At 39.7% G+C, this 19,602-nt stretch overlaps 1 protein-coding gene across 2 annotated transcripts in view; it reads left to right on the top strand.

The window, feature by feature from the left end:
- Nucleotides 1-19,602, top strand: part of LOC124115597 (rho GTPase-activating protein 100F-like) — a 133,837-nt gene that overhangs the window by 73,689 nt on the left and 40,546 nt on the right. For both annotated transcript variants that reach the window (XM_046476649.2, XM_046476650.2), the window contains exon 2: nucleotides 554-2,153. In XM_046476649.2, coding sequence (XP_046332605.1) covers nucleotides 554-2,153 — 1,600 coding nt within the window. The remainder of the gene's footprint in view (nucleotides 1-553; nucleotides 2,154-19,602) is intronic.

The raw sequence follows: 19,602 nt of genomic DNA, 5'->3' as shown, positions 1-19,602 counted from the left end.
GATACAAGTCACTTATTATGGAATTAATCAAGGCGTTGACACGTGAATGCATTTTCTGGGGAGGGCTCTAAACATGATGAAAAACACGTTTCGTGTGTGTCTTGACTATAATAGACTACAATTTGCAGTTAAAATGTCAATCATATTTCTATGTGAACTCTCTCTCAAGTCGGCCTAGGATCAACAGCTGTCATAGGTAGTGTCCATGAGTGAAACTGAGGTATTGTCGATAAAATGAAGGTAATCACTGGTCTGAGACATATAAGATCAGCGTCTATGTACGAAATGACCCACATCAGGTCCAGCATTAGCTACAAATATCCATCGGTATGTACGAATGCTATTTGTCCACCTGTAAGAGAAAGAGCACCTGTCGCAGGGGACATGAGAGTTACCTCCCTGGCAATACTCTTTTGTGATCGAGTCCGGAAGGTAGTATTTGACCCTTGACCTGACAGCAATGGCGGAATATTGATTGAGGTAGCAATGTAAAATTAATTCAGGATATTCTGTGGGCTCTGTCATGCTCATTTTCTTCTCCGCTTGTTTTTAGGAGGAAGAGGAGTCGATGGCACAGAGTCCTGACAGGTATAAATCACCACGAGAAAAAGGACTAGCCGAAGAAAAACGACATGAGCGATTGACGCAAGGTGGACCAGAGCCGGCGAGTAGCAGCCGACACAGCGGTGAAGACAACAAGACTTCACACGGAACCACTCACTCGCGGCATGTAGGTACCGCCAGCACTGACGCAAGTAAGGGAGATACTACACCAAAAACTACTGATTCTAACCATGGTGCTAAATCCAAAACTTCCAATGGAGCGTTTGAAATGGGAATAAAAAGTATGGAGGTTCTTGACGATTCTTTTGTGGTTCAGACAGTGGAGATTATAAAGAGACCTGGTCAGACACTAGGCTTCTACATAAGAGAGGGAAATGGGTTTGACAGACAGGATGGTGTTTTCATTTCTAGAATTCAGATGGGAACAGTCGCTGAAAGTAATGGTCTTCTCCATGTAGGAGATGAGATTTTAACTGTTAATAATGTGAAAGTGGGCAAAATGTCTCTCGACGATGTGGTTATATTAATGTCAATTCCTAAGAAGTTAGTGCTTACAATCAGGACTCGAAGGAATTGCAATAAGAACAAATCCTGTCCATCTCTAGCACTTACAGAAAAGGATGAGGAACTTCCCATTGTTGTTCTTAAAAAGGGAAGGTCATCTTCAGCGTCACAGTTAGAGATGACAGAAAAGTGCCCAGATGCCTTTGAATCTTATGCTCAGCATCCATTTTACTCAGCAGACTTTGCTACCAAAAGAGAACCCTTACCTGAGAAGCCTACCTCATCTCGCTATGCCAGTATTTTTATTTCTCCTCAAAGAGCTGAGGCCAGGTTGTTACCTGATGAATCAATGGATAGTGGTAATTCAAGTGATGGTTCCCTGCCTCGGAGTCATGGGAGTGGTGACTCGGGAACCAGGGATAGACTGTTTGTAGGGGGCGCTTCAGGAGGAGTTGTGGAAGGGGAGGGTATGTTGGAAAGTCCAGGTTCATATCTCAGTCCATCTTCAACAATGCTGGGACAGCATGGGTTTTCAGGAGATAGGGAATATCTAAAGTATCTCATTCCAGATGGATTTGGAAGGAGACAACCACCAAAGTCGCCATCCAAAACAGCACCTATTTCTCCTCATATGCCCCCAGGGAGATCTAGTTTGTCAGATGACAGTACAGGAATATATAGTAGTGAATCCCCATATGCTCAGTCTTATAGGGATTATGTGAATGTGTCATATAGGGGCTTTCATGAGGACAGAAGATCTCAGGAGAGATTGAGGGATTTGTTACATTCCAAATCTAGATATGGAAGATTGCTACGAAGCAGATCTCCAGAATGTTATAACTCTGACTCTGAAATTTTGTACACACACCCTCGTCCAGTAGACTCTCGAGGATTTGCCTCGGATTATGAAACTTACGCAGGAGCAATAAGTGATGATGATGGACCTGTGTATTCTATCCCTCATCTACCAGCAAGCAGCAGCTCGGAACTTCAGCAGCTCTTGAAGAAATTTACAACACTTTCTCAAGAACTGCAGCAAGAGCAAAGCAAGCTACAAAGACAGTTATCTCAAAGAGATAAAAGAGGTAAGTGCATTTGTATAAATAAGTGTATTCAGCTGTCATATGTCAATGTGAAGTCACACAATTAACTGAACTTAGCCAATTTGGTCTACTGTGAATCTGATTATCAAACAAAGGATGCAGAAAAGAAGTTATGATGCAAGCAGTTTAGTTGAAAAAGCTAAAATTGTTTTTACCACTACCTCATCATCTATCTCTTGGGAAGCGTGTGTTATGTACGAAGGATTTTTCTGTTGCTGTGAAATAGATCTGTTATGATGTCAGTGTTGGTGTCAGTGATAACACTGTCAACAGATTTTCATCAATTAAGGATAATAGCTTAATGGAAGCAAATTAGCATTTGTAATGGCTGTTCAGGTGTTAATATCAAGGTCAGTGTTTTATTGACTTATTAAGAGGCCATTGGGAACAGCTGTCATGATTAAATGTTCATGTTAGGAATAATGAAGAACAGGTCGTGGCATAATTGAAGAGTCACATCGCTGTGGTGTCTTTTGAGAACTTGACACAATTATAACATAATACTGCATAAAGACAAAATGTGAAAATACAACCTCAAAATATGCACATAAAATCCTGATAATCAAATCATCTCTTCATTTTCATGACATAAATATGAAAGAAATAAGATTAAAAATGCAAAATAAGATACTGATAACCATAAACATTCCTAGTAACTATTCCATGAGATGAGGGGGCACGGTGGGGGGGCAGTCCTCTAAGGCGCCACGATTCGCTGTGCAGATATACATCCCTTGGGCGCGCAAGAAACCTATGATTGTGGGGTCGAATCCTGGGTCGCCCGATTATGTTTCTCAGTTTGTCAGCACCGTACCCGTGCTCATGGGTTTCACCAAAGTGGTAAACGTCTGAGACCTGCATCACTTCGGGCTTTCCTCACACATTAAGCTGACACGCTATGATATAACTGGAATAATGTTAAAAGCGGCGTTAAACCCAACTCACCCACTCACTCCATGAGATCACTGGTCTAGAGAGGAAACAGATATGGCCGCTAGTCCATTAGTCTGAAGTCAGTGACAATCCAGAGTGACTAGTTGTTTACTACCAAAATATAGTGTTCTAACATAAACTACAAGACCAAAATTATCTGCGGACTAGTTGGATATGACGATATCACTCTCACTCACTGTACATGTGCAATCAGATAATCATTAATTTAACATGATTAATAATCTGTTATCATGGGTAATCTATGGTTAAAGAAACTAGAGTCAATTCATGTAACAGAATTTCTGCAGCATGCTTTTGAAGAGTTCCTGTTCTCATGCATGGATGTAGAATGTACAGTAGAACCCATTCCACTGGACGGCACAGTACCCAGTGAAATCATCCAGATTACCCCAATTCCAGATTAGCCAATCTTTGGTGAGAGGTAATGGTGAAGGTATACATGAAGATGTCTCCAACAAAGGCTTTCTGGACAAGACCGTTCCAGGCTAATGATTAGTCACTGTGTATCAAAAGGTATTAGAAACTATTCTGAATGATAGGATGAATGTCAATGTCAGAATGTTCTTTCATGTGCTTGTCATGCTTTCGGGGTATTGTTCTTCACTTCAAATGACTAAATGATAGTAAATCTGTAACAAAATGACTTTTCAGCTGTAGTTGTTTTTGTTTTATCTAGCTTAATTCATTGAGAGATGCTTGTCTTCAAAAATGTAAAACATCACTATATGATGCATGTACATCAAACACCACTTTAATATTCATGTTGATTAAGAGATCATATGTATCGTATTTGACGTAATAAGCATGATAAGCGCCCAGGGCTCTCTCAAAATTAGAAATAGGGGGCTCGTATTAGAATATAATTTTGGTGAGATTAAAAACGAGGTTGAAGGATGGTAAATTTTGCGGTTTATGCTGACAGCCTGAAATGATGTAAAAGAAGAATCCGTGTGTATACACGATAGATATATTTTCGAGAATTTAATTGCCCATAATTAAGGGTGCATATAACAAACGAGTGCGTATTATACACGTTTAAATAAGTCTTGTGTACATTGATCAATCGGAAAGGGTGCTAATTCAGTAATTGGGATTGTTCACTGGCCAGTATATTAGCAAATATCGCTGTGGGCGCTTATTAGAGCGGGGCGCTTATTACATCGAATACGGTAGTTTGTCATGAACCTTTAAAATAGCTCAGCAGTATCTTCAATAGCAGAAGAAGTCATGACTGGCATCTCTCTTGTGACGTGTACAAATACCAATAGAGCAAGTACACATGGAGCTGAATAATAGAGCACTTACTTCTTTAGCACTTTTACAGTGCTGGGATGAATGGCAGATTTATTATAGCTGACTTGCTGTTACATAGACCTTGTTGATCTGCTAATCCAGCTAGGAGGATTGTATGAGGTACATGATATATATGTATGATATAACAGTGATGGGAATAGATCCCCAATAGTTTACTGTGGTGGTAGTGGTGGAATGTCTGAAGATAAGAAAATCAATGACTCAGGGGATATATAACACAGCATAATGAGAATACATCTCAAGTGTAAGGTCAGAGTTATTTAGTGCTGGTACAGACCCAGGAGGGAATGTCTATGAGATCTACAACACTCATAGGCATGGCCGCTGTTCGAGATACCGAGTAGAATTGATCTCCTGTGTTTACTGTGTCAACAACACCAGACCAAAGTTTTCACCCATCGATGATTTGTGTAGGAGAGCTTTTGACAGTAAAGCAAAGTAAAATGGAATCTTTCAGCTATCAATGACTGCACTTAAGTAGTCTATTTTGTTCTGTCAGTTGCAATAAGGAGCTGAGGTTTGCTGTTATATCTATGTCAGTGATTTGTCAGTAAACTGCGTCAGTGCTGACGGTGGAAATGGTAACACTACCATGTGATGATTACAGTGGAGGGTCGTGTCTCCTGGATGAGGAGTCTTGAAAGCAAGGTCCGATTGATACTTTAAGGTTGTTTACTCAACTGCACACGGGGAATTTACTGAAGATGACAGGGCAGAAGATGCTCTAGAAGCAGCAACAGGGTTGGCTGGGGACGCAGGAGTGGTGGATGTAACATGTCTGTCATACAACAAAACCTTCCATACTATGAGCATGTTGGCTGAATTAAACCTGTTAACAGTTCTCAAAGAGTTGTCGTTCTGCAGATGTTTTTGTCGCTGCAGAGTTGACCCAGATAGCCCAAGTGGGATTTTCCAGCAGTGCTAACGTAGAACTTTCCCAGAATGCTGAGTAGGAATTTTCCACGAGGCATTGCCCTTATTACTGAAGAGCTTGATGCTGCTAATGAGAAAACAAGCTGCCCTGAGTTGCAGCTGTCATGGTTGAAGTTTCTTTCACTGGTTGAGCACTGACATTACAAAAACTGAGATGTGTGCCTTGGTGTGGGATCACAGGGGGGTGTCTGACCAGAGGCAGCTATTGGAGCACAGGGGGGGTCTGACCAGAGGCAGCTATTGGGTCACTTCTGTCAAGTGTGGACTCATTTTCAGCTCTTCTCGCATAAGCAATCAATCAATATGTCTGCAAGGGGCCAGATCCATTCCTCAACTCAGAGTCAATCGCTTGTAATTTTCAGCAAAGGAAGCACAGCTTTTTGGGCCTGATCACCAAGGATGGCGTTTTGTCAGGTTTCACTGTTGTGCTAAAGAAATATTAGCTGAAGACCTGCCATGGAGCATTAGAAGCTGTAAGTCGGCAGGACCAAGCAAAGCAGTTCTACAAGTTGAAGAATATTGTGATAGGCTTTCAGAAATATTTGGCATATGGAGTGGACTTTACTCCAAACAGCAATTAGACTAACGCCAATAAAGACTTCATTCTTTTGAATTTTTTGCATGAGATCAAGTCGAGGAGACAAGTCCCCAAATGCCTCTTGGTGTGTGATGCTTGTACCAATCCCTTCATGAAAGTGTGGATGAGTTAACACTCTGTCCAAGTCAACACTGTGTACAGTGTCATGTCCTCCTAAGTTAGTCCTAACATGTCAAAAGTAATGCACACAAATGTAAATTCTAATTTGCTATTTCTCCTCATACCATATGGGCAGGGAGTATAATTTGTTCGCTGCTTTTAGAAATATTCCAACCACCTCATAACACCTTAATGAATTTCCATTTTGGGAACTGAACCCAGGTATTTGGCATGTCAAGCATAAGCTGTGACCACAAGGCTACTCCATCACATCCTTAACATGCTTAGCATATATTGGCTGTGACAAGCTTATTTAGGCTATTCAGAAAGGAAATATGCCTAATATGGGCTTCAGAGTAGTGTTACTAGTAACATCAAGGATGCAGCTTAAGCTGAAAAATATTCTTGCCACAACAGTGATACCATATAGGGATGTCATTAGTTGGGAACTTTATTATCAAAATATCGACTCAAAAGTATCACAAGAAAACCTATACCTCGACTGATGATAAAATTAACTATTCTACATGTGTATGGATACAATTTGCCCATGTAAACCTGCAATTAATCAAGTTAATGCCAAATATGGACTAAGCTGATCAATTAAATGTATAAAATTGAATTTTCTGCCTTCTCATTGTCCATCTTTACCATGGTAATCTTGATAAATGTAAACACTTCTGTGGTTTTAATTCAGCATTGATATTCTTAAATTTGTATCAATATGGTATTGATATTACAACTTAGTGATACATCGATATCGCAATATACGATGACATCCCAAAAGCATTGTGGGGATGTTCCCTGGAAAGCCTGCAATTCCACTGGACTTTAGGATACCTGAAGTATTAGACAAAGCCACTCAGTAGAAGTCGCCTCGTGCCAAGTTGTATCTGTGACTATTATCTGTACACATTGCAATATGATTGGTTACCATGCATACTTCAGGAACACATGTAAGTTCTTGTTCATGCTTTAGCGCATTCCAGTGGTATTTCATCTCAATCAGTTTGTGCTGTTTAAGGCCAAAAGCTATGAACACACAATGCCATTTAGAAAGTGGTCAAATGTAACAAGTGTTGTATTTGGGATAACACTTTCTGAGTAAGGTACAGATTCTCGTACTCAACCCCCCAAAAGTACGAGAATCTGTACTTACTGAGAAAGTGTTATCCCAAATACAACACTTGTTACATTTGACCACTTTCTAAATGGCATTGTGTGTTCATAGCTTTCGGCCTTACACTTGTCAGGGGGGTACTCAAAGGACGTTATCTAGACTACCAGTTGTCAGACTTTCATTTTTGTGGAAGCCTCGGTTACAACTAGTAGTCTAGATCACTGCTTTGTGTACCCCTCTGACAGTGACAAGTGTAAATTGGCACAGCTCCCATGGCCGAAAGCTATGAACACACCATGCCATGTAGAAAGTGGTCAAATGTATTTATATGTTTGGGATAACAATTTCTGAGTAAAGTACAAATTTTAATACATGATTGGGTGGAGTCTCATTCAGGATTTGAACCCACACTCTCTGTGTCAGGCACTCTTTGTGTGCTGGCGATTAGTAGTCTTAGTCTGAGTGTGTGGGTTTAAATCACAGATGGGCTCCACACCAAAAAAGTACAAGAATTTGTACTTTGCTATAAAAATGTAATCCAAAATGTAACACATGTTACCACAGACGTATCCTTTCAAACCTGCATCATATTGAATACCTGAAACAGCCATCTAAGTAGCGAACATTGTGGTGGCCAGGTGGCCAAATGCGACTTAAATCATTGATTGGCAACCTAAATTTATCTACTGCTAGCCACTTTCCTATGTAAAAGTAAACATAACTGGCGACAAAATCTGTTTAAGATATCTGTTGGCTTCTAAAAACTTAGGTTTGGTCCTAAAATATTCATGTTAGGAGCCGCCTGGCTCCCTAACAAAACAACAAACTGAGAGGGCTGTTACATTTTACACCTGTAGTAAGTCCTAACGAACATATTAAGCTGTTGACCGTTTTGAAGTGAATCAGATACTGCAAGACCAGGTAAGCTACAGTGTTATGAAGTATTTCAATAACCCGCTTGCAAGTATTCGTGTCAAGAAGTTGTTAAATATGAAATAACAAAGAACTGTCATTTGACCAAAATACACAGGTATGCGATCAGTTATATTTTCTATGAGGGAAGTAACATGTAATTTAGTCTCACAGTGGCAGCTAATGCGCTTGTGAAGTGGCGTGTGTAATGTGCCGTTGCTGTTGCTGTAGCAGGGGGCTGGAGGACACAGCAGGGCAGTTGTAGGGCTATAACTAGCTATCAGTAAGTCTCCATGCGTGCCTTCATGTCATCTCGTACACCAGGTCATGGCTGGCACAGTCTGACAGTCTCAAATCAGCTTGTCAAGCCTACCTCTCATATACATTTGTTGTGGGCTTAAATATTCCCTTGCGTGCGCTGTAAACCGGCATTCTGATACAGGCGTTGGAGACCACTAGATGAGAGGCCATGTGGCACTCTACAAATAATTTCACTTTCATTTGACTATAGCCTGTCAACTCAACACATGGACAGTATTTCAACTACAGGATAACAAGGAGATTTGTTTGGATATGTGGTTGGTCAATATTGTATCTGTTTCTCGTGGTAGAGATGATAGGACATGATTGTAATCATTCCGTGGGATCTACGAGATAAAATGTTCAGTTATCTATTTTCATATTTGACTTCAGTAATTGTTAGTTGTCAAAATGAAACATGTGTGAACATGTTGTGTCAGTTTAAACTGAAAATAGATATGCAGGCAGCTGAAAATGGATATATATATATGCAGCTGAAAACATATATATATACAGCTGAAAATGGATGTGCATGCAGCTAAAAATAGATATGCATGCAGCTGATAATGGATATGCATGCAGCTAAAAATAGATATGCATGCAGCTGATAATGAATATGCATGCAGCTGATAATGGATATGCATGCAGCTCGGATAATGGATATGCATGCAGCTAAAAATAGATGTGCATGCAGCTGATAATGGATATGCATGCAGCTGATAATGGATATGCATGCAGCTGATAATGGATATGCATGCAGCTGATAATGGATATGCATGCAGCTAAAAATAGATATGCATGCAGCTGATAATGGATATGCATGCAGCTGATAATGGATATGCATGCAGCTGATAATGGATATGCATGCAGCTGATAATGGATATGCATGCAGCTGATAATGGATATGCATGCAGCTGATAATAGATATACATGCAGCTGATAATGGATATGCATGCAGCTGATAATGGATATACATGCAGCTGATAATGGATATGCATGCAGCTGATAATGGATATACATGCAGCTGATAATGGATATGCATGCAGCTGATAATGGATATACATGCAGCTGACAATAGATATGCCTTCAAAAAGGAAATATTCTTAATATGGGCTTCAGAGTAGTGCATCTAGTAATATCATTGACAAGGATGCAGCTTAAGCTGAAAAATATTCTAGCCGCAACAGTGATACCATATAGGGATGTCATTGGTTGGGAATTTTAGTATCGATATATCGCCTCAAAAGTGTCACAATATACGTATACCTCAACTGATGATAAAATTAACCATTCTGTATGTGTATGGATACAATTTGCCCAGGTAAACCTGCAATTAATCAAGTTAATGCAAAATATGGACTACGCTGATCAATTAAATGTATAAAATTGAATTTTCTACCTTCTCATTGTTCATCTTTACCATGGTAATCTTCATGAATGTAAACATTTCTGTGGTATTAATTCAGCAATGATATTCTTAAATTTGTATCAATATAGTATTGATATTACAACTTAGCGATACATCGATATCGCAATTTACAATGACATCCCAAAGGCATACATACATACATCCTTGAATTCCTCATACATTTTAGAATCCAATGACCAATGATCTTTGTCACCAATACAAAGTGGCTGGATGAAATCAAGCAAAATAAGTTAGGTGTGAAAACGAAAGCTGTGCTCGAAAAACGGCCGTTGTTTGAAATGTAAACAAAGCAAAATACAAATTTTACACAGTGTAGCATTTTCTCCTATTTTGAGCTATCCATTCATCTATTCGTTCAAGATAATGGCTCAACATTTTCAGAATATGCATGGGAAGAGAATCGTAGGATGAATTAGGGAATTTAAGATAAATACATTGCAATGATTTGATATTTTCAACCGAAATTGTCAAAGTTACCGTCAAGTGTGACGCCATGACTGATGCAAAATCACGCACAAAGACAACGGTATTTATCGGAATTTCTGACTAATTCAGTTGGTTTCAATGAAAAATATAACAACAAATTAACAGTACATAGATTGTCAGAATGTTTCTGATTACTTACATGTCACATTTATGCACATGCGATCCCTAAATCAATGCAAGTCCCCTCGTAAAATCCCGTGTACTGTTGACAGTGAACACGCCATTTTGTAAAAGTCGGTCACCGGTAGTGATGTCATACGTCAATATTGTTGCACATATTTGGTAATTTCTTTGAGGTGAAGGTCCTTGAATGAGAGTTCACACGATCATTGTATCATGCTGTTTACGGTTTCAGTTATGATGTAGATTTTCATATCTTGTGTACATTTTTTCACGCAATTAATTTCACTGTGGATATTTATCAATGTTCAAAATGATATCTTAGGCCACAACATGTATGAACGAATAATAACATAATAATGAACAAATATATGTCCAATATTGAATATAATTTTGGTTGTTTTGAAATATTCTTTTGGGTATTTCATTACGTAAATTGATGCCAAACAGGTGCGTATCTTGTCCAATTAAGATACACGATAAACTAGCTAATTGTTTACATATTCAAGACATTATTTACTTGGTGAAAGCAGTCATTTTATGTTGTGTCGAAAAAGCGTCAAATTACGTTTATCCCATCGAGATTTTCCATACCATGAACGAAAATTAGGGGAGATATATATTAATAAAAATACCAGTGTCGTCTTTCTCCAACGTTATCAAAGACATAAAACCAGCCATGACGTCAAAAGAAATGGTGTTGTTTTGTTGGTATTTCATTACATTTGACAAAATGGCTAGTGCTCCATTAATAATGATGCAACATTAGTCAAATAACACTTAAACAATCAGGAGAATGTGGGAATCTAAGGATTAAGTTATAGGTTAGATAGGGCCATCCATTTCTCTATTACCTCTTTTTTATCAAGTATGATTTCATCATTTCTTATGGGTTTTTTTATAACTAAACGTATACAGTTTCACAAAAATATATTGTCCTTACCCACAGCTTATTCTTACCAAGTGACCTGAGTTACAATAAACTAGTGCTCAGCATAGCAGAGTTATGCCCCCTTTTCTTTCTAGGTGTGTAACCTCTCTGTCGCCTTTTGACGTCATAGAGGAAAATCAGTTTTCGTCATTTACGGCATGCTATTTTTGGCATTGAATGTATGTCGATATACATACTCCATTTGATTTGTACTTATGTCGTTCAGAAATTAGGCAGTATTTTGTTCGCTCACAGTTTCTGTAAAGCTTCTAAATAAAAAAAAATCATCGCACAGTACTTTTATGGATGTATGATAAAAAGTGGAGAAATTTACTGTTTTTCCTTGCAGAAGAAATTCTCGGACAACGCTTAGAAGTGTCTTTTTTCAAAACCAGTTTAATATTTTCTGTTAAATTTACACCATCAAATAGAAATTTAATATTCCCCACCTCTGCGTAATTTTATAGCCAGAGGTAGATCCAGTGCTGCGTGAGCGCAATTCTCGCACAACCTTCACTTTTCCGATCTTAGGAAAATGTGTGTCAGAAAAAACAACTCGGCATCCAGAGGGTTAATGAGCCACCCGGTCAAGCGATGAGAGGGTGTTGAATGTCTATTCTGTATCGATACAAATTTATGAATATTGATACTAAATTATTAATTCACTGACACAGAAATGTTCACATTCATTTAATAAGATTACAATGTATAACATGGACAATGAAAAGGCAAAAAATTCAATTTTTGAAATCAAATAGTTCATCCTAATATTTATGTAGCATTAAGTTTAAATATTGCATGTCTATATAGGTACTTTATATCTTTACACATACAGAATAATTAATTTGATTACCGTATTCGGTGTAATAAGCGCCCACAGCGATATTTGCTAAGTAATATATTGGCTAGTGAACAATCCCAATTAGCACCCCTTCTGATTGATCAATGTACACATGACTTATTTATTCGTGTTATAATACTTTTGTTATATGCATTCTTAATTATTGGAAATTAAATTCTTGAAAAATATATCTGTCATATTTAAACATTTCACGCTGTCAGCCCTGTTGTTTTTCACCAAAATAATATTCAAATAAGAGCCCCCTATTTCTAATTTTGAGAGTGCCCTGGGCGCTAATTATGTCAAATACGGTATTTATCTATATATTGTGATACCTTCAGTCAATATAACAAAACTACAATTTCCAATCAGTGTCAACCTTATTGTAGATGTAAATCAAGGATCACGGATATGTTGTTGAATAGCCAAGATTTGTTGTAAGGGAATCAGGGATGTACAGACATGACAAGCAGATCCTGGCATATCTAAGGGCAGTAACAAGTGAAAGGAAGGGATAATATATCATGTTTTTGTGTTGTTATGCTACACATATCTAACATGTCTAATCACTGACTACATTTAAATACCTGTACATGCACACATGTACTGGGACGAAGGCCTTTAAAAATTCAAAAATATTTGGTGCTTGATACAACCAATTAATCTTTTTGCAAAGGCACCACCTCAAACTGTTGAGACACTCTTCAGAATTATTCACTGAGGAATTCTTAATAAAATCCAGCTTTTGAAAAACATTATGTTCTACAAATAACAATTATAGAGGAAAGGCCTTCTAGACTGGGAAAATGATGGTAAAAAGTTGTGCAATCAATGTATGACTCATCCTTTCTTCCGTAGCCCATTAAATATAAAACACCTCCGGAAGCGACCATTCCATAGGCATTGATCAACATGTCGTCTGTTGCGTCGTCATCAGCGAGAGCATTGATTACGCCAGAAACTGCTAAGTGTATATAGCATGTCGTATCTTATGTATGGCATTACATGTGCGATGACAGCTAATTTGCACAACTTCAACTAATGTATGCTTTTAAAATGACGCTTTTTCACTGAAGGAAGTCGCTTCATGTGGGTCATGGTGACCTATTGATTTCGTGTCTCTCCTTGGAGAACTATTTGTCTGTCTCTGTCACACTGGCGATGTTCTCACTCAAACAGCCTTTTATGTAATTCATCCATTTATCACAGACTTTTTATAATCCAACAACCTATTTCTGTTGTCATGATTATTTTGCCAGCATTTTGATTCAGGGAATGAAAGTGCTAATGCAAAATGAAAGCTATTGTTAAGATTGGATCAGATCAGATTTAAGGCTTCAATACGTGTTGAAGGCTCCTTAAATTTGAATGATCAATAAATTCTATTCTAAAGACACACAAATCAAGGTGACTGATATTTATGTACTGGAATAATGCAGCACTTACCATATGTGGTGGAATTATTGTGAGTTACAACCAAATTTGTGCCTCGAACGAAAATGGTTTGGTGCACATACCGGTATTGAAAATGACCTACAACCTGGGAGAATTACGGATTATCTGTCCTTCACGAATCATTGGTGTCCAGGATTGTTTTAATTGTCAAGGATATTGTGTTTGAGCCTTAACAACAGTATTGAGGTGATTGTGGTGTATGTCGTTGAATGTCTCAACAACAGTATTGAGGTGATTGTGGTGTATGTCCTTGAATGTCTCAACAATAGTATTGAGGTGATTGTGGTGTATGTTGTTGAATGTCTCAACAACAGTATTGAGGTGATTGTGGTGTATGTCCTTGAATGTCTCAACAACAGTATTGAGGTGATTGTGGTGTATGTCGTTGAATGTCTCAACAATAGTATTGAGGTGATTGTGGTGTATGTCGTTGAATGTCTCAACAACAGTATTGAGGTGATTGTGGTGTATGTCCTTGAATGTCTCAACAATAGTATTGAGGTGATTGTGGTGTATGTCCTTGAATGTCTCAACAATAGTATTGAGGTGATTGTGGTGTATGTCGTTGAATGTCTCAACAACAGTATTGAGGTGATTGTGGTGTATGTTGTTGAATGCCTCAACAACAGTATTGAGGTGATTGTGGTGTATGTTGTTGAATGTCTCAACAACAGTATTGAGGTGATTGTAGAGCCGGTTGTTTACTTAAGAATTGACTGTGTATTTTTTAGTTCAGTGAGGTATGAAATGAAAAACCAATGTGCAAACTGTCTGAATCCGAGGTGATTGTCCAGCATGACGTGTATACATGCATGTCAGTAGTGACAGGATCATAGGGCCAGTAAAAGCTGATGGCAGAAGCACAACTTTATGTTGATTTTATACAAAAAACATGGAGGTATTCATAACTGCTAATTATTGATTACCAGGGCAGCAGATGTTTACCTGTGCATTGAGGTTGTGTAAAAGCCACTTTGTCAATTACAAGGCACAGATATGTGAACACTGGTCAATAATATAGGCAGCATATGGAGGTTGTCACACGTTGTTTCTCTCCTGGAGGAACTGAGTGGGGTGCTTGTCACGGGTTTGGTCAGCGGAGAATGAACTCACCTGACAGAACTATGAAATTTGAATGTTACATTCCATTCATCATGAGCCATTCTTCAACTTTTGATATAAAACGTGGAAGAAATTTGGAAGGGATAAACCATTTTATTGAGCTGTTCAAATGACATTTTAATAGATTTTTATTGTTAAATCAATTTTGGCATAGATCCTGAACTACTGTGAAATAGGTCAAATTGTGTATGTGTGTAGGTATGTGTCATAGTCGATTGCTGCATGCTGTAGGAGTCATGTTATTGTCATTATTTCCTGTAACCATGGTAACCATTATTTTGATTAAAATTCATCTTCAGTTTTTTACGTCATATTCTTGCAACATCAGAATCTCTCTGTGAAAAGTATGTTTAGAAATATATTCAATGGCAGGGACATAAAAAGTCATTCTAATCCAAGAAAACTGACTTCCAGGTAACGATGCATGAAATCCAGACCATCTCTGGTTCTCTTTTTGTTGTATTTCAAGGTCAATATGCCAACATGCAGGAAATAAAACAAAATGGCCCAGAATCACTGGAGCATGTTGAGGAAATTTTAGGTCTGTCACAAAAAATAGAATATCTCTATGTATAAGTCAGAATTCAGGATATCTTGAAATGTTGATGATAAGCCTGATAAGGCGACTGGTTATCTTCTCTGCTGGTTATCCGTGGTCACGAGAACCTTGCGGCTGCTGCTGCTGCTCCTGCTCCTCCCCTGATTCCGATTCTTTTTCCAGACATGGTGGCTTTGTTTGATATTTGCTTATTCTAAAAATACTCTTTAAGTTCTATAATCTCTCTCAGCATGCTCAGATCTAGACACTGCAACCTTCAGAGAAAATATTTGTGTGTTTGTGTCTCACTCACCTGCAAGGTATATCAATGTACCGATAAAAGTGTTTTTGTTTCAACCAATATGGATAATGTTGATGTGTGATAACAGTACGTATATCACAGATTTCAACGAGTAGACTATTTTCGTACTGATCAGGGGTACAAGGCATTGGGTAAATCACAATAGTCCTCAATCGTCTTGATGATAGCCTAGCGGTGTCAGTGTTTGCTCATTAAAGCGGGTTCTGCTTTCGATTCCCTACATGGGAACAAAGTCTAAGACCCTGTGTCCTGTGCCGTGGTATTGATGGAATATTACTACAAGCGACATCATGTACATAGCCTGCTCTCTCACATGATCACTACGCTGCATAGGTCTTCTGTTGCTCTTTCTGTCCGCATTATTTTCAATCTATGCAGGGGCATTTGTACATGGCAAGGGTAGGTAACTCTCACTTAACTCAAATGACCTTTTGGATTACTAAATTCTGAAAAAAATAGCTTTTAATCACCACTATTCACATATTTGGATCAGCAGCTTTTCCATTGCTCCTGGATTCATTCCACTCAACTTCCTCAAGGAAGGAGTTGATTTATTTGCCTGAGTGCCAAGACATTGCCTTGAATTAGGACCTGGCTGTCTGTGTTAGCCTTTCTCCTTGATGGTACGGCCCTATCACCCGGACAGCATTTCCACTAAACATTTGTGACAGGTGATGTCACTGCTCATGGACTTAGCCGAATCTTATTGAGTTAACAATAATAACATGTGTTTTGCTGTACACAATCTGTCCGAGGCTAATCCTCCACACACTGAGCTCCCTCCAGGCTGGGGTCTTAATGCCATCTTGATATGCTGTAGCCTCCTGATGTCCTCCTCCTCCCCTTCTCCTCCCTGCCCCCTCACCCTCCCTGCCCCCTCTTCCTCCCTGCCCACTCCTCCCTGCCCCCTCCTCCTCCCTGCCCCTCTTCCTCCCTGCCCACTCCTCCCTGCCCCTCTTCCTCCCTGCCCACTCTTCCTCCCTGCCCACTCTTCCTCCCTGCCCACTCCTCCCTGCCCCCTCTTCCTCCCTGCCCCCTCTTCCTCCCTGCCCCTCCTCCTCTGCCCCCTCTTCCTCCCTGCCCACTCCTCCTCTGCCCGTTCTTCCTCCCTGCCCCCTCTTCCTCCCTGCCCCCACCTACCTGTCATGTTAATCATGGTAACCTAAATAGATATAACATCTCTTCAGAAGTTAATTATTAATTTCGTATTGATGTTCATAAATGTATATCGATACAGCATCAACATTAATCATTTATTGATAGATCAATATCATGATAGGGGGTGTGTGTCAAAAAGATATTTTGATTTTGCATGGATTTTGACAAGATCTAATGCAAATGCTGAAAGAAGAATGACACAGAGCTGGAGGAATCCACTGTATTATTTGTGGCTGTTACCTTTGTCATGTTAATTGCTGCTTTGAATAGTGACCGCCTCCATGACCTAGCTAGTGGAAAGCCAATTTGCCTGGAGAAGCCACGTCTAGTCTATATCATGTAAATGTATTGAAACCCATGTATCATTTGTAGAAACGTGATTATATGTTTGCATTCCACATTTAAACAATTATTTTTAATCAGCTGTCAATGAACACCTCTAAATTGTGGGTTTGGGTAAAGTGCATAATCTCTCAATGTTTTAAGAAAATACATCAACATGTTCTATCAGTTAATCCCAAAGAAAAACTCTTCATTTGTCATTAGGAACAAATCCAACTAAAGTCATCGAGATTTTGTGTTACTTCAAACATGGTGAGGCACAATAAATATCACGCTGATGGAGTAACAGATTCAGATTAGAAAATCCACCAGAAATGCAGCCAGTACCAGGCAGGATGGTGGAACACCAGTTGTTTAAAAGCATTTTTTTAAACACTTCATTGAGTACATTTTACAAAGCTGGCATTTCTAGGTTGCAGATTTATTCTTTTTTCAGCAAGAAATGCAAATCCCACGGAAGCTAGGTTCATCCTCAGCAAAGTGGCGGGATGATTGCCGTATAAGCTTTTTAAGAGCAGGCCACAGTTGTAATGAAAAGCAGTAGAAATGAAGATAAATTCATTGATTTATGTGTTCTGGCATAACTGAAGTCATTTTTCGAAGCCAAACAATTACGTCTTTCAAGATAACTGATAGTAGTACGGAGCACCTCCATAAGAAAGTGCCATTGATTTTCCTGTGAGGCCGGCCGGCCTGTCTGTCATCAGTGGAGGGATTACTCGGAGATGTTGCACAACACATGGTGCTTCCTGTTGCACTCCGCCACCCTTGTGTATCTGTATAAGAGGTACACGTCCAGCCCTCCGTCAGCACGTTATACAGTGCTTCCTGAAGCACTCCGCCACCCTTGTGTATCTGTATAAGAGGTACATGTCCAGCCCTCCGTCAGCACGTTATACAGTGCTTCCTGAAGCACTCCGCCACCCATGTGTATCTGTGTAAGGGGCACACGTCCAACCCTCCATCAGCACGTCCTTCATATATACAGTGCTTCATGAAGCACTCCACCACCCTTGTGTATCTGTATAAGAGGTACACGTCCAGCCCTCCGTCAGCACGTTATACAGTGCTTCCTGAAGCACTCCGCCACCCTTGTGTATCTGTATAAGAGGTACACATCCAGCCCTCCGTCAGCAAGTTATACAGTGCTTCCTGAAGCACTCCGCCACCCATGTGTATCTGTGTAAAGGGCACACGTCCAACCCTCCGTCAGCACGTCCTTCATATATACAGTGCTTTCTGAAGCACTCCGCCACCCATGTGTATCTGTGTAAAGGGCACACGTCCAACCCTCCTTCAGCACGTCCTTCATATATACAGTGCTTCCTGAAGCACTCCGCCACCCTTGTGTATCTGTATAAGAGGTACACGTCCAGCCCTCCGTCAGCACGTTATACAGTGCTTCCTGAAGCACTCCGCCACCCATGTGTATCTGTGTAAAGGGCACACGTCCAACCCTCCGTCAGCACGTCCTTCATATATACAGTGCTTCCTGAAGCACTCCGCCACCCATGTGTATCTGTGTAAGGGGCACACGTCCAGCCCTCCGTCAGCACATCCTTCATATATACAGTGCTTCCTGAAGCACTCCGCCACCCTTGTGTATCTGTATAAGAGGTACACGTCCAGCCCTCCGTCAGCACATCCTTCATATATACAGTGCTTCCTGAAGCACTCCGCCACCCTTGTGTATCTGTATAAGAGGTACACGTCCAGCCCTCCGTCAGCACATCCTTCATATATACAGTGCTTCCTGAAGCACTCCGCCACCCATGTGTATCTGTATAAGAGGTACACGTCCAGCCCTCCGTCAGCACATCCTTCATATATACAGTGCTTCCTGAAGCACTCCGCCACCCTTGTGTATCTGTATAAGAGGTACACGTCCAGCCCTCCGTCAGCACATCCTTCATATATACAGTGCTTCAGATAATGTTTTGAACAACACATTAAAACAACCATTTTAGTCTTAATGCAGACAATGTTAGATACATTATCTTTGAGATAATTCTACACTAAAGAGTGTCCGTATTGAGGTAACCATATACTCGAGGTGTACATATTCCTACGGGTATATTTCAAACTCTTTAAGGCTATTTTCTAGGGGTATGTTTCAAACTCTTTAAGGCTATTTTCAAGGGGAATGTTTCATATTCTTTGAGGCTCTATACTAGGAGTATGTTTCATATTCCTTAAGGCATTATACTAGGGATATTATTAACTTTACCCTCAGTGTTTATACAAAAATGTTGGTGTGGGCTTGCAGGAAGTTCCATTGTGACTTATGTATGTCATATGTTACTCTTGGCCCCACAGCCTGCGGACATTTCTCGATGACTTCCTTTGAAGCCGTATGGTAGAGACTTGTTTCACGTTCCTGTGGGCCAACCTGTGTTATACGTCTACTTGCTGGAGGTCGATGTGCTGGTGTAGTGTCAGCACCCAAGGGCAGTGACA

The sequence above is a fragment of the Haliotis rufescens genome, unplaced genomic scaffold (genome assembly GCF_023055435.1).
Source record: "Haliotis rufescens isolate VD_foot unplaced genomic scaffold, xgHalRufe1.0.p SCAF_2, whole genome shotgun sequence".
Lineage (NCBI taxonomy): Eukaryota > Metazoa > Mollusca > Gastropoda > Lepetellida > Haliotidae > Haliotis > Haliotis rufescens.
This window is presented reverse-complemented; position numbering and strand designations above follow the sequence as displayed.